The sequence below is a fragment of the Serinus canaria genome, chromosome 4 (assembly GCF_022539315.1).
Source record: "Serinus canaria isolate serCan28SL12 chromosome 4, serCan2020, whole genome shotgun sequence".
Classification (NCBI taxonomy): domain Eukaryota; kingdom Metazoa; phylum Chordata; class Aves; order Passeriformes; family Fringillidae; genus Serinus; species Serinus canaria.
Window position 1 is genome coordinate 36,019,239 of NC_066317.1, and position 26,584 is coordinate 36,045,822.

Below are 26,584 nucleotides of genomic sequence, written 5' to 3' on the forward strand. Positions count from 1 at the left end.
TTAAAGGTTTAGAAAATAAGATTTAATAGGCAAGCAAACATTTCAATCAATGCCAAAATATTTATCTTTGTATATACAGAGTGAAAAAAATCACATATATATATATATATATATATCTATAAAAGACAATAAAAATATTTCTGAAATATTTTATAAATATCTAAAATCCAAGAAGTTAAAAATCTGTACTTCCTTATATGATATACAACATATTAAGTTGCATTTATTTAACATTTCATAAGAGAAAGTTAATTCTTAACTCCTTATGGGTATATTTGTGATCTAGATTCCTGAACTGAATTCCTGGTCTGAAGAATTCAAGATGTAAATAAGTAGGCACGATAGTGAAAAGAATTATAACAAAGTAAATCAGATAAACTAAACTATGCTTGGAGTATGTAGATCAGAAAAAACAGAATATAAAAAAAGTGGCCTCTAATACTAAAAAATAATAAAAAAAACTTCAGAGCAGTATGTTTATTCTACTAAATAAATACTGTAACTAGTGCTTACAGAATCAAAATAGAGTGGTAACATCTTCCCACAACAGATTTTCTCATTTATCTCTTTGTTATTGGGATGCAAATGTTTGAACATTGTCACTGATCTAGAAACAACATTAATCTTTTTTCCCACCAAATTACTCTTTTCAAAAAATTTTCTATGTAAGAAAAGCCAAAAGTAATTAGCCCAAAACAATTATTTATCTCTTTGATGATGTAAAAGGTGTTTGACCATATTGGTGAAAATGAATTCCTTGGGATGCTGTGATCTTCATAACTTCTCCATTTAGAGTATCATCTTCAATTATTGTTATCAATCCCTCAGCAATTATAGATGGGCTGAAAAAAAAAGTTATTTCAGAGTTATGATATCACAGAACATGTAAAAAGGACAAGAATCTCAATGTAAATCTACATATCTGAAAATTTAAAAAATGGCATTTGAACAAATTTGTTGTGAGGAAGAGCAGAGGTGGTATGAGTGTTCCAGGAGAGATATGTATTCTCTCAATCAGGACATACATCTAAAGTGGCTACTTTAAAAATCATCATTTGTTTGCTCTAGTTGCTGATAAATGCCTGTGGACATCCCTCTGCCACTGGGCTTCCTAAAGTTTTCTCTGTCAGGGAAATGGACAGAAGCAATCCCTACACAATCCTCTGCAGCTCTTTACTGTTGATTTATCCTTCTTCTGTAGCAGAGCTGACAGACAAATTAGCATAAAGGATAATTTCACACGCAGTTTGCTGTGGTCAATAGGTGAAAAATATTTTACATAAAGAAAAGTATGGGTGAAACAACATAGTCATAAAATTTCCTTAGTGCAGAAGCATCTTGGAAGCTAATTGAAAGAAGCTGAGAAAGTGTTAAAAAATATCACTTTATGCTTGCCATGCTTTTACAGTCTGCCCAAGCTGTCTGCTTTTGGCCTTTGTTGGCAAGATTGCAATGGGCCAGGTAACTCTGTTCTGATCCATGGTGGCTGCTACTGTGCTCTTAATCCAGTTTTGTCAGTTCCTGGTCTGATTTCTACCTTGGTTCACTCGACAATTTTGTGAAAATTCTTTGCAAATTATACACCCTTTATCTCACAACAAGTTTGATAAAACAAATTCATGAGGGAACACCAAAGGCTATTAAAAGCTAAGAGAACCATACTAAACTTTCTAAATTGATTTGGACTTTGCTGGGAAAGGGGAATGCATAAAGGGATATACCACTGTGCAGATGGTGCTCTTAAAATAAGCTTAGATATCTGCCTTTTTTTTTCTTTCTATACAGATAACACATTTGATAGTCTCTTATTTGAGGCAGTATTTCCCTTTTGTTTAATTTTGCTGAAAGTGTATCCTTGTTCTTCATCAACAAAGTGCAAAACCCACATTGTATCTGACTTACTCCATCACGCCATAGAACTGCATCATATTTTTTATCTCATCCTTGTATGAATAGTATTGTCCCATATTCTCTTCTTTATCTATTGACTGAAGAATTGGTGTGTTGACAAATCCTGGACAAATTGTGTTCAGTCTCACACCATAGTTTTCCATGTTAGCAGCTAACTAGAAAAGAGAAAGGGGTAGGCATTTGTCATCGACATTTTCAGACAGTATTGTGTAAGCAAATTTTCAAAGAATGAGATTTACCACAAAGTACTTTTCAGCCTTGCTAAGTAAGGAGATTTTATTCCTAACTGATTGTTTTAGCAACTAAGTTTGAAGGGTGTTTTTTTCTAGTAATCACACTAGATTACTGGGGGAAAAAAACCACATTTCTTTTGTTAGGAGAATAATTCTATGAGAAATCAGAACTCTTTCCATGAAGCTGTTTTTTTTTTTTTTTTGTAATACTTTTTTACTTAGTGGTCTTTAGTATGACATTGACAGTATTCTGGGTGATGATATAACTCTTCTAAGCAAAAACAAGAAAAGGCTCTCCCAAACGTATGCTTCCGATCTTATAGGAGCTTTTTTTAATTAAAAGAAAACTGTAAAATAAATAAAATAATCTTTAAGATACTGTATTAAGATACCTTCCTCACATCAACAGAAATACAACATGTTCTCTATCCCTGCAATGCTAAACCTTTCTACTTGCTCTGTTGTCCCTGCCAAGGAATGAATCTATCACTGAACATCTCCACTGGAAAGTCCCTGTGAACTGATTTTTTTTCAGGAAGCAGCTCAGGAACATGATGCAAGAAAGAAGAACAAGTTGTTCTGGGAGAGACAGACCCCTTGTTTGTAGTTCTACCAAAGTGTGCATGTAACAAAGAAGTCTGATCAACATCCAGGCATTAATAAAATGACCTGGATGAGCTGGATGAACTTCCTTAGCAGTAGCACAGAACTGATGAACGATATATCCAAGAATAACCATAACTGTTAAACACTGTGTTCTATTTATTGCAACATTTAATGGACTCCTTTCAGGTATAATCTAAGTCACATACTGTTTTCATGGCATGATAGCCTGCCCTTTTGGTCTGGGGAGACAGGACACTGAAGCCATAGATGTAAGGTATCAGACCTGCCCAACATCAGGCTGTAGTGCCTTTCCTGGTAAATACTGAAGGCTCACTATGTTTATTATTCTTTTTTTCCTCTGCATTCTCATGTTCCTTAAATACAACATTTCCTCTAATTTACTTTTGAGCTTAGATGTGGCATTTATATTTCTAATGAGAAAACAAAAATGGAAAATTAGGTTTCATGTTCTTGATGCATTTGATGTGATATATACAACACTTATCCACCCTATTCTCTTTATGTTAATCTGAAAAAGGAGTCATTTATGTGGGGATGGGGGCATAAAATATGGATAGAGTGCAATTAATGTAATTAAACTGATAGTGTAATTTCAGGTGTTCAATTCTGGGAATCAGACTGGAAATCTTATGTGAGCAGATTATCTTTAACATTAATCTATTAAAGTGTATTTGTATTTTCTCCCTCCAAGTTGTTTTATTACACTGCTTGTTCAATTTAACTAGAAAGTTTTGGAGTTGGAGGCTGAAACTTATAATATGGTCATCTTACATGCCCTATCCTGAATGTGTCATTTTTCCTTTTCAGAGTATTAATAGCCAGTAAGAATAAACAATGATGTGTTCAAGTAACCTTTTTGCACTTCAGTGCCTGTTTATCATAAAAAAGTCTTTGACCTGACTTAAATATAAGGAAACCAAAATTTTAAATGACTGGGACAGGGTTCTGAAAAAGTATTTTTAAAACTTGGATTAGAATTTTGCTTTTGGACTCCTCTCACTGTCCTTAAATTGCTCTGCAACATCTTTCTTCTATGTTCTCCAAACCTCAAATTGGTCATAAACACACAGCTGCTGTAGTTATTCCATCTTGGGATTCCTTTTGTGAAAGGAGGGAACCTCCACTGCTTCACACATTTTGTTTTCTTTCATAAAATGAATTCCAGTTGTGTGGCTATGGAGGAGGAACATGAAAAACATAAGTGTGTTCCCCAGGAGCTGCTGTCAGCCCTTTGGGAAATGCATACTTACTGCTATGGACCGTGTGAATCCAATGACTCCGTGCTTTGTAGCACAGTACACGGGCTGGAATGCAGCAGGCATGAGTCCTTTAAAATAAAAAGGTAGCTGAATGAAGATGTGGCATATTCCTATTTTATGATGACCTTAAACACATGTATAGGTCTACAGTCTAAAAACCTTGTGTCAGAGATGTAACAAAATGGATTAGTAGGCATTTGTAAATAATATTCTGTAATCTGGGATAGGCTTAGAAAAAAATAGATGAATATAAATGGGCAGGCAGAAGAAGAGTAATAAAAATCATAACTTTGAAAATAAAAAGTTGTATCTATGAAGTATGACTTAAAATAGAAGACACAATCTGGAAGGAAACACAAAGAATGAGATTTTTGAGGCATCTATGAATCAGTAAAGTATTTAAAGTATTCTGAGGAGCAAAGTCTTTTAGGTAGGCTTTGATATCTAACGTGTGAACTGGATACCTGCAATCATTTACAGTGTGTTCAGGGAGGAAGTGTGGGAATAGGAGAAGCAAAATAAAAACTTTCTGCTAACACTGTAAATCTTTATGGTGTGAGTGGGAGAGCACAAAATTTTTATTGGTTGTAGAGAAAGAAGAGAGAACAGAGGTTTTGGAAGAAAACGAAGAACTTAATTCTGGTAAGATTGAGTAGATGGCAAAAAGGTAGTCAAGAAGAAATGACAGACCACGAGCACATATTCATTTCTGCCAATTATGCCAACAATTTCTAATATACAGTGAAAGCTGAACTGGGCCAAATAGATGTTGTAGTTCCACTTGAAAATTAGGCCCTTATGAATAGCAAACTTCAGCCTGTCTGAAAGCTAGAGGATAAAATGTTTTCCTGAATGTGCTATTGTAAAACAGGATTGCAATTTTAATGCCCTAATGTTTGATTCTAATGGAAATAATCCAAATTAATAACTCATTTTTTTAACTCTTTCATACTTCAGATCTTAAGGTGATACTTTCTAGAAGGGGTGTGTCTTACCTCAGTGGAGATGAAGAATTTGCTATCTAGCTCTAAGTATGGATTTGCCAGAAAAATTACATGTGCCAGACTTGCATGGGCTCTTTGTGCTGGGATTTATTTTGTCTGATGGAAAGAAGTTTATAAGATAGACCAAAGCTCTAATTACCAACCTGACAGCTTCAAGGTTTTATCTTGATTTAAATGCTACCTTGATGATCCTGTGAAAGAAGCACTGTTCAATACTGGGAAATGCAGAACTTAACCCATTGTCCAGTTGTTCTTTTAAAATTGTATTTATTTGCTTAGCTTGGATTAATGCTTCTGCAGAGAACTCACTTTGTAAAATGGCTTTTGTACTGTCTCCTGTGGGTTGTGATCACAACAAATACTTAATATTCCTCTGTTTGTTGACTTTTTGTGATCACCATTCTTCAGATTATTGAAAGCACTGGAATATTGGTACATTAGAAATAATACAATACTATTAAAAAAAAAAACAAACAAACTCTCAAGTACTTTTACATGCTTCAAATAAAGGAAATTCTAATCAGACTGCAGTTAACAAAAATAAAACAGACAAAGTCTACTGGGAAACAGAGAAGCAGAATTTAGAAGTAATTTTATTTTTATTATTTAACCACAGTAAGAAAAATTATCTTTTACTTGAGAGGGAAGAGAAACAAAGTCAAAAATAAACAAAGGAAGGGCACAGCTCACAATAATGAGGTGGAATAAGGTTCAAAGACTTATTCAAATGCCAAAGACAGCAGGAATAACTAGGCAGAAAGAGAGGAACTAGTAGCATTTTGGGTTTTTTTTTGAAAACCAGTTCTTCCCTAATTGAAATTATTATCTTTGCTGAAGTGGAGAACCAAGAAAAAATCATCTCACTTTTGGATAAAGCATCTAAGACTTGTCATAGCATTCCTCACATGAAAAAATAGCAGTCCTGTGTTGCTTTTGTTCCTGAGTTCAGTACTCAGAACCCCAGTGAGGATTTTCCAGCTCTGATCCACTTCCCTGCCCTGGGAAGAGCTGGGCCTCTGCTGGTGGCGTGTCCCAGGGACTCTCCTAAAGGATTTTGTGATGAGCCACTGTGTCACACTGAGTCTGCTCTGCCCACATATTGATTCAACCACTGAGCAGAGATGAGTTCCTAACAAAATTTGTTAGAAAATCTGGATTCCATTTGCTGCTGCTGCCATGAATATTTAATTATCTGACGCAAAGCAGAATGGCAGTGAAACAGACTGGAGACCATTATGCACAAAATAATGGGGAGAAGAAGAGGAGGGTGTTCAAATGACTGGTGATGGGTCAGTGTACTCCTGGAAAGTGATACATTTGGGTTTTAACCTCTCTTAGATGGGGAGGAGGGGGTTGCTGCTATGGCTAGATTTTTCCCTCTCTGGATGTTGCTGCATGGTGAATTGAAAATGACTTTGTGATGACTCAAGATGCTCTTTGGTTTACCAGAACCAGTTCAAGCAGACCAACACTAATCCTGTGCTCCAATGTTAACTGCTCTGTTCTATTTTTCTCAGCTCCTGGCAGGATGAGAGCGACAGTTCTTGCCCTTGCTTATATTCTCCTCTCCTTGTTGGTGTCAAGAGCACTCTACCACTGATGATGTAGTCCCAGGTGTCTCAGTAGACTCCTCATTTATCATGGTCAATAGTTTCAAAAAATACATTCTGAGAAATTAATACTGGAGGTGGAGAATTCCATCAACAAATTCGAATTGTATCAGTAGGCTTTGCTGAAACCAGTATTTCCTTTCATTCCACTTTGATGAAATGAAAGAACTTTGGTAAAAACAGAATTAAGCATTTTTCCCCAGTTATGCTCTCCCACAGAACATGTTGCTCTCAGAGATTTGAGTAAGTTCCTTTCTTTGAATAAGATTTATTAGCCTTTTTAGTTTTAAGCTGAATTTGGCCTTTCTGGTTTTCTCTCTGCATGCCCCCATGATATCATTTTGGTCATCCTGAGTGCCAAAACAAAGGTGCAACAGAAATCCTAGCAAAAATTCTAAGCTGTGCCATTTCTAGGTTTTTTTTTTTTTTGATTGTGAAGTCTGAAGGGAATAGCTTCTAATTCTTGTTAACTGCATTCTGGCAGATTCTGCTAAGCATTTTGCTTTTCACAAAGGGGAGGGACCAGAAGCTCTGTCATGATGCTGAAGTGAAGGCCTCAGCTGTACAGCCATTGACATTTCTGGTCCCCTGTATTCCTGTGACAGAGTCCCTGCTTGCTGATGTAACCATCTGCTTAGTTTTTTTCTCATAATACTTATATGATCTGCTCCTGAAAAGGCTTGTTTGCTGTGACAGGTATTTTAGGTATGTCTTGTGGCTGAAGCTTTCAATAAAGGGAAGGCAAACCAGCTGTTTGAGGAATCTGAATGTTAAATTTAGTTTTTTATGCTTTCTCTGTTGCTTGTCACAATTCCATTAAATGCAATTTAAGGTACCATGTGTAGCTTACTACAGAAGAAATTTTAGAACATTTTATTACTTGAATTTGAAAATTAGGTCTATTCCAATGCGAAAACCGGCAAACATTGAAATTGGTTTTTATGCAGCCAAATTTGAAGTAAAGCACATTTCGCATTATCTCACTTTAGCAGAATTACTTCTTCTTGGTATGAATGCACAATCAAATAAAATAAATTTTGTAGCTTTGAGACAAAGTTGAGTGCCTGCTGCATGTGCTCATGTATTTCTTTCTCCATCTTTTAAGTCCTGTCTGGGTCAAGACTAAAGAAAGGAACTCATTACTGGATAGACAGGCTCTGGCTTTGATCCAGTTGAATTAAAACTTTTAAGCATCCACTTCACAGAAATAATTTCAGTGGTACCATGACTGTTTGGAAATGTAATACTGTAAGGCTGGATTCTGTGCCTAGTCCAAATCACTGGCCAAATTCCCATGGTGATGTACTGATTATTATTAATGTAGCTAATTAATGTGCAAAGGAAATATTATTGAATTGTAAATAAGCACTATGTACAACCCTTCTTGTTGCTCAAAAAGACGTAGGAAGGTTTCCTGTCTGTATCTTACAGAGAACCTGGACAGTGGGGATCAAAACCACTCAGAAGTTTAATGATCAACAGAAACTAGCTCTGAGAAAACACTTGAAGGGGATGTTAAGCAAGCCAATAGAAGCTTGTTTTTCATATATGGAATAAACTGCAGGATTTAGACCTTCAGACTGGAAAGAAGAATTACAATCAGAAAGCACAAACAGTAGCAAGTAAATAAGCAATCAAAATTAGTATATTTTAGCTTTTGAAGTGTGCTTTTCCTTATGACCTTGGAAACAATTGTTAAACACAAGCCATGTAAAACCAAACAAAGCAAAGAAACTCTTGTTTGTCTTAACAAGCAGAACAGCCAAGCTTTTAGGTCTTTAAACCAAAATAATTTTGTATTCATTTGAGACCAGTTAGAAAAGGAATCAAACCACTTACTAGTCCTACCCTCTCTTAAGCACTGCCTTGGGCATTGGTGTCTCTGTGAACATGTTTAATATTTTACTTGTGTTGATGACCTCTTGCACTGCAACAGCAGTTTCCTTCAGGTTAATTTGGACCCAATACAATGTCCATTTCAGCCTATAGAGAGAAACTTTCTGGTGTCAGTAGGCAATGCTTCAGGCAGTATGAAAAATGCTGACTTCTAGGGTACATGGAGTCTTTTAATAAGACCCCTCACCCTCTGGACATATGTGCATGCATTAGGTCAGATCCTCAAGATCCATATGCATTGTGTCAGTAGGGTGAACTGGACCTTTTATCACAAAAGCCAAGGTTTACTGGAGAACTTAAACTACTCAGAGCACCCACACCTGTGAACAATCGGGTAACTATAGCTGGTATATCTTAACTGGCTTTTCATTGGTAAAACACATAGGAATATCCTGGAATGAAATCACTAGAATTTGGTGATCTGCAGAGACACAATAAAACCCCTCTGACAGAGTGTTGGGTAGCAGAGGTATTATTTTTCACAGGCAGTCTGACAGTAGAAAGAGAGAACAACTTCTCCAAACAAAAAAGAGAGAATGCAAGTACTACCCCACAAAATTTTTGAGGAGGGTTGTCAGGTGACTTCATTCTCCATGTACAGTTTCCCCCTCAGCTGTGCTTTTTTGCTGGGAGCCCAGTCACTGAAACATTGAGTATATCTACAGGAAATTATGAATTCTATTACCTCTAATTGATGTAGGATCCAAAGAATTCTATTTTTATACCAATAAATTGAAATACAGTTATAGAATAGATAAGTAGGGAGCAAAGAAAGTGCTTGCTTAAGCTTGGTGAAATATGAGTGCTAATTTTATGACTCTCAAGTACAGGAAAATCACAACTGGGAGGACTTGGAACACAGAGTGGGCATGTGAAAATCTTTGTTAATAACCTGGGTACAGTCTAGCCTTAAAGGTTCCTACATTTGTGTTCCTCTGGAGTTGAATGGAGGGATTTACATCAGGCTCAAGATTTTAAATGAAAGACTGATAGGTTGGGAAAATTACTGGTTTTTTTTCTATTGAATTGTGTTTAAAAAAACAAATGAAATTTGCGGTTGTTTGATATTCCTTCTATTGCTACGATGAAAACCAGTTCAAAATATTTATAACCAGGAAAGGGCCATAAAAAGAAGATAAAGTAAGACTGATCAGTATGACTCATTTACTTAGGAAGAAAACCCAGCAGATATTGTTTATGTGGATAATTTTCTCACCTGCCAAGGATGAGATATTAATGATCACTCCTCCATCACCTCCATTTCCTTTTCTCATGTATTCTATGCCAAGGTAGGTTCCTCTGATCACAGATGTCTGGTATAGAGAGGAAGGAATTATTGGAGATACTCAAAGGTTATTTGAAACTATTCAAAATATTTTACTGATTTATTGATGTTATTCAAAATATCTATTGTGCTTTTACAAACTGGAACTCATTTTTATTGTGGTTCTTAGAATCTGTATTGTTTTACTTTTTATACTTTGAAGTTTTTAAGCACAGAGACACTCCACAGTATTGCAACTCAATAAGTTCAGAAGCACAATTGCAGTAGACAGAAGTAATAGCAGTTTACTTATTTTTCTCAATAAGATATAAATAAACAAACTAAAATATTGAAATGCGAAATAAGAGCTATGAAGGAAATGAAACAAAGAGTAAGTAAATAATTTAAAGATGAAACACACACCTTATCTAAAAATATAAGTGGCAGATGAACTGATCTAAATCCCATCATTTTTGTTGAGGTAGCCTGTTCTATATTACAAAAAATGTACTGACTGTATCTGAAGATAACATTAACACTTAAACCTGCATTAGGCTCAAGTGAAAAGAAATTCACGTTTTTAGGATTAAGTACTATGATATATTTCCGGTCCCAAGATATTAAAAATGTGTATTATTTTCTGACTAAAGTTACAGGAGTTTTACCATTCCTCTCAAATGAAAGTTAGCCCACACAGGCCAATACAGAGAAGGTAAAAAATTTTAAGTAAAATTTCAGATTTCTGAGACCTGTATGTATCATCTTGATTCCTTAAAATCTGTTTTTGCAGTCAGAAATTCTGCTGAGATTCCTCTCACTGAGCTTCAGCCTTTTAAACTGAGATGTCCAAAGACACACCAAGCCTTGGGTTACCAGCCTGCTGGGGGTATCATGAGAGAGTTTCTCCCAGAAAGTCACTTTACCTGAGAGTGAAACAAATAGTAAGAAAAAGGCAGCAGACATGGTTCCTGGTGGAAGATAATAACTTTAGAGAAATGTAAATTTCTCTAAACTTACTGTATTAGTGATGAATTCCATAACTATTTACCATTTTTTTTTTAATCTCTTTGTAAGAATTTCATATTTGCTTTACAATTTCAATTTAAATGGACAAATACATTGAGACACACTTTTAGTCTTTTGGAAATATTATTTCAGCTTTTAAATGAGAACTTCATTTGTACTTTATGACTGCTTAGTGCTATTTATTGGCCCAAAGAAATTAAGATGTCCAAAAGGTGATTATTTAAATATTTTTGACCAGAGAAGGTCTGCAGAATAATGGAGACAGAAATTTCCCATAAAAAAGCCACTGAAGAATCTGTATTTGCCTAAAACCTAATGGATAGTGACTTGATAAACTGGGGGGAGAAAAGAGAAAAGCTTTTAAAATCAGAATGTTAACAATTTTTCTGTCACTATCTAAATTCCCAAAGCAAAATTGGAATAATCTTGAAATGGGTATTCTATTTTATTTTCATTAGCTGATAAATGTTATAAATCATAAAGTAATACTTCTAATTCATTTTCAGTTATCCTTCATGCTTTTTTGGTTTTAATAGGAATCAAATTTGGAAGAGTGCATGTCCTACTTTATTAATATCACTGGTTCATTTTTCAATTAACACGAGGCTGCCCATTGACAGAGATACAAAAACCTGAGACCTCATTACCAAGTTTGCTTTGGAATCTTGATAATGAATCAGCTTCTCCCATTTTCTATAGTTTAAGCACTTCATGAGATATTTTTATAATAATGTATTTTCAGACTATTTATTTCCTGGAATAGTGTAAAAATCCATAAAATATGAATATTTCAAAATTCTGAAATAGTATTTAAAATTTTTCTTAAAGAATTTTTTTTCCTGGAAAGTCTTGCTTAAGCCATCCTTTTTAAAGAGATATTTTGATTAATTTAAAAAGGATGCTGTTGATCAAATGCTTTAATAGAAACTTTCCAAAGAATCGTCTTCAGTATCTTGACACATACCAAACAAAATCAGATTTCTCTTGCATGTCTTGGAAAGTAGCAGAGTCCTTATGAAGGTTGATCTAGTGCTGTTTAATGTTGATTGTCCCATGTAAGTTTGATTTATTTAAAACAAGATTGTTAATGTACAGTAGTGTTGCTGTAAGATACACTTATTCTGATCATAAACTTATTGGCACCTCAACCAAAATTAGATTTGGACCTAAGAGTGGAGTGTGTTTTCTAATAAATATATGTATATATGTATGAGAGGCTGTACAGAAGATATTTGAGGAAGAAAGAGGTTAATAATGTCTTTGGAGAGCAGGTGCAGGTCCTGTCATGCCCTGGAGCAGTGCCTCAGCCTGCTGAGCAGAAAAGGAGAATTCCACTCAGGATGATTAGGGAAAATAAATCAGTTGAAGAAGGAAGTAGCCTGGGGCTCCTTAAAGGCTTTTCAATTCCTTCTAATTCAGAGATAATAGAGCCAGATGAGTCCTTGGCCAAACCAAAATTATAAACCAAGAATAAAGTGGCTGTCCAATCAAAATTACCGTATTGTTCTTTTTCTCCCTCTGGAATCCATTAACTTAGAACTTTTTCAAGAGGCTGGAGACATCTTCTCCTTTACATAAAGGCATTGTGAGAGGTGGTCTTCAATTAAATGCAGACCTCCATTGCCCCTTACACCTGGTATAGCCTTGTGATGCTTACCTGTGATCCTTGCAAAAACCTCCCTGAGTATGGCTGGTCTTGGGTCAAATGGCTGTTTAGGAGGTTTGGGCTGATAAAATACAGAACTCTTCTGCAGGTTAACTCTGAACCACATACCCAGGGTGAGAAGAACCTGCCTGCACTCTCAGCAGAGGGCACTTTCCTTCTATTGTGTACTGGATTTCCCATTCTCTTGAAAGAATCCACCTCTCTCCAACCCTCCCCAAACTGATGAGTTTTCTGAACCCAGTTGTTTTGGTTTTGGGTTATGATGAAAATATCTGTCATTTCCTTTCAATTAAATGAAAGAACAGAAGAGTATCTTCAGATAGTGCAGTTCCCCAATCATACTTTTAAGACTAATAATTTAATCCCAGGTTCTTAACCAACAATAATTTATAGATTATCTGTTAAATAAAAATTATAGGAAAGTTAAATTTAAATCTACCTAATTAAAAAAATTGTCTGACTCAGTGTAAGATGAAAATATACTGGGAGACTGCATTTTAGAGCTGAATTTTTTATTATCCTTTTGTTTACAACTGCATTTAGCTCAAAAGATGTTTGTCACAAATATGTCAAGAACAAAGAGTATCAAAGTAGTCAGCTTTGTAACTAAATGTAGGTAAACCAAAAACTGGTACAGCTCTTAATTATTTTTCTTTCTTTTTTTTTTTTTTTTAATCCTGGCTATGGAAAACTAGTATCCTTGAAGTCAGAGAATAATGTAGTAAACTATTGTTCTTCTAGATGTTGAAAAACATGATATCTCAGCAACACTGCTGTTTATTTTCTTACCAATATACAGTGTTTTACTACAGCACATAATGAGGGTAGGCAACTAAAGTGCACTGGAGGTCTGAGTGTGCTCTCAAGGGAGGCAATTTTACTCTTCAACTGCCAGCAGAAAATTTAGGATTCTTTTTAACAAAGTTATGGTGGTGAGTGTGGGAACATGTCCTGGCATTAATTTACATAAATTACAGATTTAAATTAGAGGAGATCAGACATGCTGAAGTATCATACAGTAATAAACCCAATATGGTATCTGACATCATGGTAAACATTGCAAAATAATTGTGTGAATACCCCAAATATTTTCAGTTGCTTTTGAGAATAACATCAGTAATCAGTAACTTATTTAATGATTTCTTAAACAGCAATTTAGGTTCCAGTGTCAAAATCAAAACCAAAACTTACAAAATCTTTAATTCTTTCTCTGTGTCCTTTGGCTGTATAGCTTTTATTCTATCATTCTAAAAAAAAAAAAATCATATATTGAAACTCTGATATTAATTAGGCTCAGTCTTCAGTAGAGCACTAATTAATTTTCTCCATCTTTAGGAACCAATGTCAGCCAATGTGTACAATGTTCTTGTATTCCAACATTATATCTGTCAGTTTTCATACTTCATGTTTCACTTTAGATTTATCTATTTAAAAAAAAAAAAAAAAAAAAAGGTGTTTTTTTGGTGATGGTACCCAGGATAGCATTAATCATCATTTTCAAGTGACAATTGCTTTGAAAGCAACTGAGGACGTGGTGCTTTTTTTCCTAGTGTTTCAGGGCAGCTGTTCCAACTGACATAGTTTCTCACACCTATTAAATAAGGTTTTGCTTGCCACCACTTGTCAGATACATCTGGTACTTCGTGCTGAGAAAATACATCAGCATCCTCAGTGCTGAAGATGAGCACTATATTGATATCAAGATGATATGGTAATATGAATTCCTTTGAGAAAACAAAACAGTTATCAGTCCTAACATTTTATGTAGGCTCCTGAACTAAGATATTTCAGTGCTTGGGGTACTGAATAAAAATGAAAGAGCCACTAACTTGTGGTTTCATAAAGCAGGTTAGCACAGAGCTGGAATTTGACCCAAGATCATTTGCCTTTCATAGAGTGATGTTTTAATCAATGGCTATCTATAAGGAAACATTTAAAAGTACTTTGTGAACTCTGTAAGGCGGGCTTCAAAGTTCCGAAACTAAAAGTTCTGCTTGTGATATCCATGGAAAATTTTAGCATTTTGCCGTTGGACAGGAAGGTGGGACTAATTTTTTTAATGTAGATTTTCTAGGATGTAGACAAGTTGGAGCAAGCATGCAAGTTCCTTGGCACTCTTATGTATAGGTTAGTTTGATTGCTATATGAAATTAAATTTTAAGCTCTTGAGTATGAATTTCCAACCCAAACTGTGGAAAAGAAGAAGTCTAGAGAGAAAGAGGCAGAAAGAAGAAAGGAATGTATAGCAGCATTAGATAATTTGCTACAAATCAATAGCTCTTTTACAAGATGGGAATGAAACACTGTACTTTAGTTTTTTAGGGTGCAGATTCCTTTACTTCCCTCTCCCCTGTTCAATACAGCTCCACATTCCTGAAGGACATAGGAACAGTATTCCATTTTGATGGCTGGTCTTATGTTCTTAGTTGGAAACCTTTGCTTTCCATTCTACTTCAACACTGTTTACTGTAAACATACATTAAAATCATAAGCTAAAGAATTCATTGACTTATTGTGCTATTAAGGTAAGCAACTGTGTCCTTCCTAGTACAATATAAACAGCAAAAATAATTACAGCTAGAGGCTTCTTTATGTACTTAGAGGACTGATTCTTGTGCTACTTATTTCAAGGTAAGTGTCACTTCTCATTTTTTGGCCACATCTCCCCTTAGACATGTAGTCTTCTGACATCAAATTATGCTGAAGAAGATGCAAGTAAGCCATTGAGGTAGCCACTGGTTGTCAGTAAACCAGTCACCTATGCCATTTCACCTACTCCAGATAGCACTGCTTGTTTTGGTCTTTTTCTCTCTTGCTGGCACTGAGAAATGGTGCTTGCCTTTGTCTCTGCTGTGGGACCTAGTGGTTATTTCCAGCTGCTGAATCCAGCCATGTGTCCAGGTTACACTACTTTGGGATGAAAGTTCAGTCACTCTCATTGCTCCTGGTATGCTGGGAAAGGCCAGCAAGGTGTATGGACCAGAAGAAGGTTGCAGCACACTCCCTTTTACAGCTGGCACAGTGGAATAGCCCTGTGATGATCATGATGCCATCGTCACAAAAATAAATTCAGTTAATCGCTTCTGGTGTTTGCTTAGTTATCCTTCTGCCTTCTGTTGAAACATTAATTGGCCTTCTGAGAAACAGGTCCGTACTAATAAGCAAACAATGATTTTGCAAGGTTTGCTAGTTTCTGGAAGATGTATTTCACCATGAGCCATATTGAACAGAGTCACAGATAAATATACAGTGCTGCATTATCATCTCTGTAGTTCCAATCTAAGTATTTTGATGCCGGTAGACTTCATTTTAGTAAAGGACTTTTCTAAATTCATGGAAATTTGTTACTTCTGTCACTTATGGAAATAGATTGTGCAAACTCATGAAAAATGTAAAAACTTGGAACTCTTGCATATTTATACATTTTGCCAAGTAATGAAGAATAAGACTGTCATGCACTTAAAGAAACTTTATGTGTGCATTTGAATTCTACTTACTTCTGGACAACACTTATATAATTGAATCCCATATGATTGGGGTGTTTTGATGTGCCCAGGTTCTGGCCTGAAATTGAAAGTTTTGCCAGAATCTGTTAAAACTGCAACATTATCACGTGAACAGGAGGTAGTCGTGATTTTGCTTTCAAATTTTTTCAGAATTTCATTTGGAGAATTGGTTTAAATATATATATAAATAATAATAAAATTGTAAGGTGGTCAAAATGCCACATAAACTACTTCTAAACTTTTAATTCAGGTAATATTTAAAATGTAAGGACAGGTGATACTAGTACTGCTACATTTAACTGTATACCGCAAACTATGTAGGTTTTCAGAAATCTCTGACATGAACATAAAAAGAAACTCTGTGTGTAAATTGGGGGATTGTCTTTAGTATAAAATGTGCTGAGTACATTTTTAATGACAAAAGACACTGTAATTATAGTGGCCTTCTAATTAAAGTGGTTCCAGAAAGCCACATCAACACAAGATAAAATTATTGAAGCTTCTTAGAACACCCAATTGTGTTTAAATAGCATATATGTTCAAGGCTCATAAAGATGTGGGCCCTTTTCTTGCTTTAGGGATTTGAAGAATAAAAAAAGTCAGACTATAAAATTTCTGGATCCCTTAGGTAAAAATTTTTATGAATGCAATAAAGACTGTCATGATGGAGGACTGTAGGTAGGACCCAAATAAAGAGTTTATTTGTCATACACTCTTGTGTTATTCTGTGCACAAATATGTGTGTGTGACAGACTGCTGAAACTACACTGGTAATAACTCTTCAAAATGGAATTCTTGTATGGTTGCCAAGTTCATTTTTTTATGGGTCATAATAACAAGAGTGTATCCTTGTATGAGTTTCACTCGTTGAGGCCTTTGATGATCAGGCTGATATCAATGAAGTAAACACCATGAGACTTGGGGTTTTGAGGTGAGGAATAGATGGCATTGCTGGACTACTTAAGTAAAAAATATTGATGTATTAATAAAGTAATGAAAAGATGGATGTTTAGCACAAAATGGTGGAAAGCACTGCAATAGAAATATCATTTTAGTGTCAGTACTCCTTCCTATACCCCCTCCCCAGCTTTATCAAGTTGTCTTTTCTTGTTCTCAGGAAGCTGTAACAGACACCACTAGGAATTACATTTTACTCCATTTTCCTTCCAAATCAAGTCCCACTTTTTGAACCTTCTTCTTCATGCTTTCTCAAGCAGTACTATCAGAGAACTTCCTTACACTCCTATAAAAATTCTCCTGAAGACCAACCGGTTCTGTGAACTGCTTTAGCTGTAGAGAACACACCCCAGATGTGTTTGTTCTGATTTATCTTGCTCTGTACTGCTCTACTTTTGTACTTTGTACTTTAAACTGGGGCAGGGAATATTTGTTATACCAATATATAAATGAAATCACTAAGACAACGACTGGCATGTGGATTTTTCCCCCCTTTTAAAATAAATAAAATATGTCCATAAAGCATATCACACTGTGTGACTATAGCAGCTATTTCTGTTCTTGGAATAAAACAAAGAGTGCTTAAACTATCCTACAAGCAGGAAATTTAGATATTTTGAAATAATCTATTTCATATATATTTTGCTCCTTTCTAGAAGAAACAGAAAAATGTTTTATAAAATCAACCCATAGAAAATATTACATGCATCAGCTAATTTTTTGTGGTTTAATTTAAAAACCAAAAGGTACAAAGTGTTATATTTTGTTTTACAGAAATTACACTAACTAGGTAGAAATGCTTACGGAGATAAGCTAGTTAGTTGACTCAGGGAAAGAACAATCAACATTGGATCCTAGAGACATTTGGATCTTAGAGTGGCTTTGATTTAATGCACACAACTGTACTTCTATTCTGTTTGATCATTTTAAATATTCCAGTCACCACCACGCATTTATAAAATTTTTCAACACTCAACTCTGTATTAGGTCATTAGGACATTTATGGTGGACTTACATATATAATAACATATAAACTACACAATATTCCCTTAGGGGAAAAAAATAGGGGACTACCTTGATAGTTAAGCATGTGGGTTTCTAAGACTTGAATTTCAGAGTTTCTGCTACTTGAGACCACTTATGGTCTGCTTCTGCTCAATTACTTGTAATAAGCAAAAAGAAAAATAGAATAATGGAATTGTTTAGATTGGAAAAGACCTTTAAAATCATCAAGTACAACTCAGTCCAGCACTGCCAAATCCATCACTAAATCATGACCCCAAGCACCACATCTACAGGCCTTTTAAATGCCTCCAGGGATGGTGAGTTAGCCACTTTCCTGGGCAGCCTGTTGATAATCCTTTTGGGGAAGAAATCTCTCCTCATATCCAATCTAAACTTCCCTCAGCCCTTCTGACCATTTTCTCTTGTTCTATCACTTCTTACCTGGAAGAGGAGGCTGTCCCCACCTCATTACAACCTCCATTCAGGTGATTGTAGGGGGTGATAAGGCTCCTCTGAGCTTCCTTTTCTCGAGGTTAAACAACCTCATCTTCCTCAGCTGCTCCTCATAAGACCTTTCACAGCTTTGCTGGCCTTTTCTGGGCATGTTCCAGCCCCTCAATGTCTTTCTTGTAGTGAGGGGCCCAAACAGAACATGGGATTTGAGGTCTCACCAGTGCTGAGCACAGAGGGACACTCCCTGCCCTGGTCCCACCAGCCACACTATTGCTGATCCAGGCTAGGATGCCATTGCCCTTCCTGACCACCTGGGCACAGCTGGCTCATGTTCAGCTGCTGTTGACCAGCACCCCCAGGTCCTTTCCCAACGGGAACCTTTTCAGTCACTCTGCCCCAAGCCTGCAGCGATGCATGGGGGTGTTGTGACCAAAGTGCAGGACTCAGCACTGCACCTTGTTGCAGCTCAGGCAATTGGCCTTGGCCCATCAACCCAGCCTGTTCAGATCTACAGAGCCTTCACAAAGCCTTCTGACCCCTCAGCAGATCAACTCCCCACCCAACTTGGTGTCTTCTGCAATGTAGTAGGGGGAGGTTCTCAACATCTTTTGTTTGAAACTCTTGACATTGAAAAACTATTAAGACATCACTCTAAGAGAGGATATTTACCTTGACAGCAAGCATCACAGTCAAACATATTTCTCACAAGGACTTCAGTATTTCCAGTGATTAGATTATTTCCAGACTAATTATCTGTGCTTGCAAATTTGACAGATGGATGGCTGCCTGAATTAACTTATATCCTGTGTTAAAACCAGGCTTTTTTTACTTTACAAAAGTAAAAAGAAATATGTCATCTAGAACACAGACTTCTTTTACACTCAAGGGATCTGTACTAAGAGATACAGATGTTCCCTATCACTGAGGATGACAAACTACTGTTACTTTACAATATGAAGTTTCCTAATGTTCAATTTTGGAACATTTTAGAAATTAAGAAAAGGGATAGGAATATATTTACTTAAATCTTGATGAATATGTAAGGAATAGATACAAAATCAACCAAGAGAAAGGTGTTATGAAACCTAATTTTTTTTTTCATGTACCAGTTTTCTCAATAATTTTTCTGCAACTTCTCTCATATACAGCTTGTGTTATGTGTCCTGGAGTTATTTTGTTCATTTGTTTTTTTGGAGGCATTAAGATTCAAAGATGGGTATCTTTGTCCTTAAATTTTTTGACAAAAACACACCTAATTTTCATATTCTGAGCTTTCTTGTTGCACAACAAATTTCAAAAGGGAAAATTCCACATTTTACTCTTCAAAGCTTCCTTTTGCTACTTTCTTTGCAGTAAGTTTGATCATGCAGTGACACTGAATCAGGACTTCCGAGATGGTAGACTACAAGCTGAATTTCATTAACCTAGAAATTCTATTAATGCTAGAAAGGTCATTCCTTGGAGCTTAGATGTCCTAAAGGTGCACTTGAAGTTAAAAACTTTTCAGCTGAGAAACAGATATTGTGGTTTCTTCTGACGAGATACCAGATAATATCAAAAAAGTGGTAACTGTTTGAAAATTAATTTTCCAGGCTTGTTGAATGTATTGGATTTTAGGGAGTAAGTGCCCTTAAGTAGTGTGCTCCTACCAGTGATGATGGTGAAGTGGCCTGTGTTAAAACTCAGATTTTATGCTGGCATGGTTGGTGAGGAAAGCGTGGAGGTCTTGGCTGAACAAATTTACTTGTAGTATCAACAAATGGAAACTCTAATGAAGGCCAGCTGAGCCTCACAAGTCACTAAAATGTTCTAAAACATTCATGTAAACAGACTGGCCTACTGTAGATGCAGCTCTACTGCCTTGGGCAGTCAATTCTTACACCTATATGGGAATTAATTGGATTTTCTAGACAGGGAATTTTGTCTGGTGATAGATAATCTGAGCACCTCAACACAGTGCTGCATATTTTGGATAGACCATTTTAGGGACCCACCACACACTCAGTTACATGGTGACTGTTTCAATAGCTGTACTTACCAATCCAATAATTAATGTTCTGCCATCTGGCAAAATCTGTACAAGCCACAGGCTGTCAACTGTATTCCAGCATTAAATACTGAAATACAGACAGGAAAGAAAAGATAGTGCTTACCAAGTTAATTTGTATAGTGCTTTCCCAGTCCTTCTCATTGTTCACTCCAGCATTATTTACCAGAATGTCCAGCCTTCCAAAATGTTCAATTACTTTCTTGAAAGCACCTATGGTAAGATCCAAGAGTGACATTTCTCAGAACTTTGGAAAGTAATATATAAAAATACAAAACATGCATAAAATGTCTTCATTATTTTCTTAAACATTAGTGAGCAACATGCAATTAAATACTTTATCTAACATGCACCAACATTAGATAGATTTAGGGAAAGTGAAAGGATTAAGATAATATTGTTGCCTTTTCATGCAGTTTGAGAGCCTGATAACAGGAGCTGTAAGTTCTTAGCACTTTTACATTTGTATTAGATAGGATGTCTGGCACCCCAATTGTACAAATTAAGCATTTATAATTTGATTTGTAGTAGTTTTGTATAGCTAGTAAAGTCAAGTTTTGACACCATCTATTTTGAATGAAAACCAAAAGCTTCAAGTGTTCAGAAAATTTTTCTTAATTCAGTCCAAATGTAACCTAATGACACAGTTTTTATTTAATGAATAATTGACATGAATATTTCAACTACAAAAATTAATCATGATTCTTGTTTAGATGTATCTATTTATGGATCAATTATTATATCTCCTACTTGTCAGGTAACTTTAATAATGTGTTTCTTGAATTTGAATCTTCCTTTCATTCTGAGGATAAAAATAGTGACTTGTCTTCCAAAGAATTTCAAAATGAGAACTGGGAAACTTCCACAATGACATTGTGTTTTCCCAGGTGACAGTGATAGAACTGAGATAAAAGATGTGTATAGAAAAACATGATGATGTCATAATGACGAGCAAACTTCTCAAGCCTGGCTCTGTTTTGACAAGATGGATGAGATGACTTCCAGATGTTCATTCCAGACTAACATGTTCCAGGACTGAGGACATTTTCTGACATGTATGTATATAACTTGCTTGTTTTCCCCTCCAAATATTGTTCCTTGTCACTAAATATTTACTATTTTATAAACCAAGACACCACCTCCCCAGTATTATTTAAAAAACCATTGTTTGTTATTTGACTCAAAATCAACAGTATTTCAGGTATACAAAACTTGTGCTTGGTAGGCCTTGATGAAATTTACTGGAAGGTGATCCCAGGAGCATCTTCCTTCTCTGATCCTTGGTTCTTGGCCCTTCATGGCAATCAGGTGCATAGTATCAGCTAGCAGACATCTATCTTTTTCTGCAGCAGTTGCAGGGGTTTGCAAAGCTTTTCCTGCACCAGCCTTTTCTCTGCCTCAGTGCTTTAGGTCCATCATAATCGTCATCTTGTGGTCAAAACAAGAGCTGGGCAGCTGATGGGACAGGTTTTATTTGTCCAGCTGCCTTTATTGTACAGATTTTTATAATATTCTTATTCTACACTAGAATATTGTAATATTAATAAATCTTCTGGTTTGGTCTGTGTCCCCTTTTTTTTCCTTCTTTATGTTTGTTGCCAATTCATTCTCTGATTTCTCAACTATTCAGTCACTTATCTTTCCAATTCTGCATCATCAAGGGCTGAAATGAAAACCTTTGGCTTTATTAAAAGCAGAAGTGATTATTTAACTTATTTTGAATGAGTAAAATAAATACAATTTGGGTCCTTATTTATCTTCCAAATTTTGGAAACTGGCTGATTCCCTTTTAAGCCTTCTCTAAATAACATCTTTTCTAAGAAAGATGTTTCTGAAGATTCTATTTAGAATTAGAATCTTCAAAACCCACCATGAATAATAGTTATTTTGCCAATTTTTTTTAATTAAATTTACACAGACTTGACTAATTGTAGTTTTCTCTTTTACATATTGAGAAAAGACCAAATGTTTTTACAAGTCTGTGTTTGGAGTATTTCTGGTAAAAGTTTATCTGCCTACAGTAATCCCATCTATGACCTAGTCACAAAAAGAAGAATCTTGTAAATTCTTAGTGAAGTTGTCACACATCAGTATAAGCTGATTTATTCTTCCCTCTTCAAACATGGAATAATTCTGTGTTTGCATTGCACATTAATTAGTGTTTATGGAACCATAAAAAATTAAAAGCAGATGTCTGTTTGAAAAATAGAGTAGGGAAGGAAAAATTAAGAGAAGGATCAATTTTAAAGGAAAGGTAAGAAAAACAATGCAAAGTCAGCACAAACACCATTTATATGTGAGCTTCTTAAATGTCCCTGGAAGGCAATAGTAAATATGGTGATTTTTCAAAAGTGGGATGAGATAGGAGATTTTTGGGGGGGATTAGGTGAAAAGAGAAAAAAGTACAGGCAAGACTTAAAAGTAGATTAAGCAGATGATTTCTTGCCCATAAGCCTCATGTACTTAGAAATACTAGTTCTAGTACTGGGACTTTCTTCCTACTGTAAGGGCTAAAGTTAAAAAAAAAGAGGAACTTCATTCACACACATGAACTTCAACACAAAGTACAGGACTTGATTCATCTGATGAAACCTTTAAACCCAACATGTGAAATTAATCTAAATTTGTGAAGTAGTAGCTTACAATTGCAAGTGGAAAAATATGAAAATAAAACAGTTAAAACCAAAAAAACACAACACCAAAACCAGCTCAGAATCCCCAATGGATTGTGAGATGTGATTGCAAATTTATGTAAGAAACCTGCAGCAGGATTAATGCAATGATCAGAGAGGCATCAGCAGCAGCAACCGCCTGTTCTTGTTCTTTTCTTTGCAAGAGCCACTTCCAATTTTACTCTGATTGCTTTTTTCCTACTAACTTGGTTCCAAAAATTCCCTTGCTGAGCTGTCCTACTCACTCCAGCTCCTGGTTCACACCCTATTGGTCCTGCACTCGCCTGGCACTAAAGAAAGGAGGATGTGTGGGAGACAAGGATCACTGAGTAACACCCATGCAGCAGCACATGTTATTCCTACCCCTAGGATGCTTTTTCTTGTTCCTTATTCCTCCCACTTGGAGAAAAATCAATCATCAACGTAGCTGATAAAAACTTTGCTGATCGCAGCAGATCCCATATTTAAAGTACAGCATCTTTCTTACAAATAGACAATGTAAAGCTATATAATTAGGAATAATCATGCTATCTTGGAACAGTGGACAGTACTGCTGAATTCTGGAATGGCAACAATGTTTTCTGAAATGGCTGTGCTCAACGATCACTGTTGAGAAAGTGACCAGTGAAGTGTAATGAACGAAAACAGACCAAAACTGTTCACATCTAGTATGGCAGAAATTAATCTGGGGAAAGGGCACTGTAAAAAGAGATGTCAAAATCTGAATCTGAGTCACTACCTATGAATGTACCACTTAATAATGAAACTTTGATGAAGTGATGTGCCTGTTATGAAATATTGTGAAGGTACATCAATGCTATACGATACTCAGTAGGGAACACTTTATCCACTAAGTGAAAACAGAAATGCAAATCATTCATGAGGGAAGCTGCTTCCATGCCATGCATCTGCAAAATGTGTGTGAAGTGTTATCACCCTGTAGTTAACCCCACGATGAAACTAGTGTGCCAGTTTTTGCCAGTTCTTCTTTCAGCTGTGGCAGCACACAATGAAAGTAATTGCGCTGCATGTAAAGAGCACTGCAACCCAGCACAGAATTTATTACTCCTGTGACGAGGGAATGCAGCTTGGAATCTGTACTGAAACCTCATAAAAAGCAAGTCTGAGCTTTAAAGTTTATATATATTACTCATAAAATAGCAATTATCTTCAGCAGAGGCTTTCATGCAAAAATATCACCCACAACACTCAATGGAATCGACTTTTTTGGCTTTCCTTTCTGACGTGCCAAGGAACAAAGTGAAATTATGGTAGTAATGCTGGTAGCACTATTTCACATCTGCAGGTTAGGAACAAATGGTTTTTGGGTCAGTGCCAGAAGCGATCGGGAGCAGGCTGTCCCGCCGAGCTCTCTCTCGGCGGAGCGCCCGCCGGTGCCGCAGCGCGGGCGCAGCGCTCAGCGCTCACCTCCTACCTTTCAGCTGCTCCTGGTCCGTCACGTCGCACTGGATGAACAGCGTCCTCTGCGCTTCGAACTGCTCGTCCAGGGCCGCCTTGCTCGCCTGTCCGGCCTCGGAGTTGCGGTCCAGCAGGGCTACCTAAGCGAGGCGGGAGGAAAATGAGTGGCTGGCGGGAGGGCGGATGGACAGACGGACAGGTTGTCTGCCGAGCCGAGCCGAGCTCCGGGGGCTGCAACCAGCCCCGGCCCGCGGGTACCGGCTGCAGGCAGAGGCGAGGGAAAGGGAAGACGCGCTTCCCGGGACTTACCTTGGCGCCCTTGCCCAGCAGCGCCTGGACGAAAGCCCGGCCGATGCCCTGCGCCCCGCCGGTGACCAGAGCCACCTTCCCATTGACGTGCATGGCCGCAGCGCTCCTGCCGCCTGCCCCGCGCCCGCCGAGCAGCAGCAACCAGCGCGGTGTCACCTGCCCGCTTTCCTTTCTCCCTCCTTCGTGCCCTCCCTCCTGCCCTTCCTCCTGCCCTCCTCCTCCCGCCGCCGCCGCAGCAGCGGCTCATTCCCCCCCCACTCCCCACTCGTGTGACAGAGAGCCTCCCGGAGCTGCCTGGGCGGGGGGAAGCAGGGGCGGAGCGGGTCATTAAATCGTCCTCCCGAGTGTGTGGATGAGCTCTGGAGAGCAAGAGCCGGAGAGAAGACCAGCTTCATCCCCTCTTCCCAATCTCAGGCTTTTTGGGGAGGACAGGCTCGCGGTGTCCCCCGGAGAAAGAGTCCCAGGGCAGCCAGAGCTCCGCTGGGTGGAGAGGGGGATTTGTGTGTGCGTGTGTGTAAATCGCGTGAGAAGCTGCTCTGAGCTTTGATAAGGGCTGTTGGCAGTTCCTGAGGCTGTGTAAGTTTTGGTTGGCCCAAGTCGCATGAGGAATAGGGTGAGGACAGCCTCTAACACGCACTCACAAAAAAATAGGCCACTTTTTCTCACTGCAGAACAGCCCACTGCCTCTCATTCCCTAGTAGGCAGAATCTATTTGCATGAAAAAGCAACCATTTAATGTTACAGATACTAGACATATCAAGATAAGTATTTTCGTGAAATTTTCAGGTCTGTGGTTAATGTAGTTTATATCTTAGAACGTGTTTAACTGTTTTTATAGCTTATAAGCCAAATTCTGTCTACTCTATCAATGTGAACTGTAAGCAACTAAAATTCCTCAATACAAATGCATATGAGTGTACAGTAGAAATAAGAGCACCCTTAACCATGTAAAAGCTGAAATAAATGCTCTTGTTCATTAGCTGGTTACGAGATTCACAAATGTTATCCCACAGAAAATGCAATGTTGTGGAGTGTTGGGTAGGCAGGAAAAATCCTTTGTTTCATTCCTGAGCTCTATAAACATGTACATCATGCAAGTGTGCACGTATATTAACACACATACTTGTCGTTTATGTTCTCTGTTTTCTTTTGCCTGGTGTATCAGGTTTAAAAGTTTTACTTATGCTTTCAAGGCCCTAAAGTACTCTGACTCAGACTGCATCTCTATCATTAATGTCTTGTAATTTCTCCTTGTTTCTCAGTAACAGTGTTCCTATTTTGCCCTCTCTCTTATCCCTCTTCTGTTTTCTACTAGTCTGCCTGTATGTGCGGAATTCCCTTCTTTTGTATTACCTAGAAGAAAGAAATTACATTACTCCTAGCACCCAGCAAACTGTTACAGAACCATTGAGGTAACTATGTTACCTAATTGAATAAATCGAATAACACAAGATCTCGTTATTATGACCTTTGTCCTTAAAAATGTGAACTAATATAATCCAGCTGCTAAAATGGATCCCAGCCATTACGTTTTCCTAAAGATCATGATTCACCGTACTTCAGAAGAGCAGTCAAAGGTGGCCTCTGGGATAAGTGATTTGTTAGCATATGATACCTGTGTTTCTGGGAGGACTCCAATTTGCTTTGGAGCTGTGAAAATTATGCCATCCAAAGTGCCATGCCTAATGAGCTCTGTCCCAACCAGCTGAACCAGCTTTCA

The 26,584-nt window shown here is 37.1% G+C and overlaps 1 protein-coding gene across 2 annotated transcripts; it reads right to left on the minus strand.

Moving 5' to 3' along the window:
• HPGD (15-hydroxyprostaglandin dehydrogenase) lies at positions 1-25,095 on the minus strand. Of its 2 annotated transcripts, XM_009101104.4 has the most exons (7): positions 24,865-25,095; positions 24,572-24,695; positions 20,571-20,677; positions 9,757-9,853; positions 4,022-4,098; positions 1,903-2,066; positions 1-842 (listed from the first exon to the last, which is right to left on the minus strand). In XM_009101104.4, exons 1-7 carry the CDS (start codon positions 24,955-24,957, stop codon positions 704-706), a joined length of 801 nt encoding a protein of 266 aa, XP_009099352.2. In that variant the 5' UTR covers positions 24,958-25,095; the 3' UTR covers positions 1-703. The 2 variants fall into 2 exon arrangements, with proteins under 2 accessions (XP_009099352.2, XP_018782170.2); XM_018926625.3 differs by lacking the exon at positions 24,865-25,095 and having other exon boundaries at positions 24,565-24,642.
• Between the last annotated feature and the right edge of the window lie 1,489 nt (positions 25,096-26,584).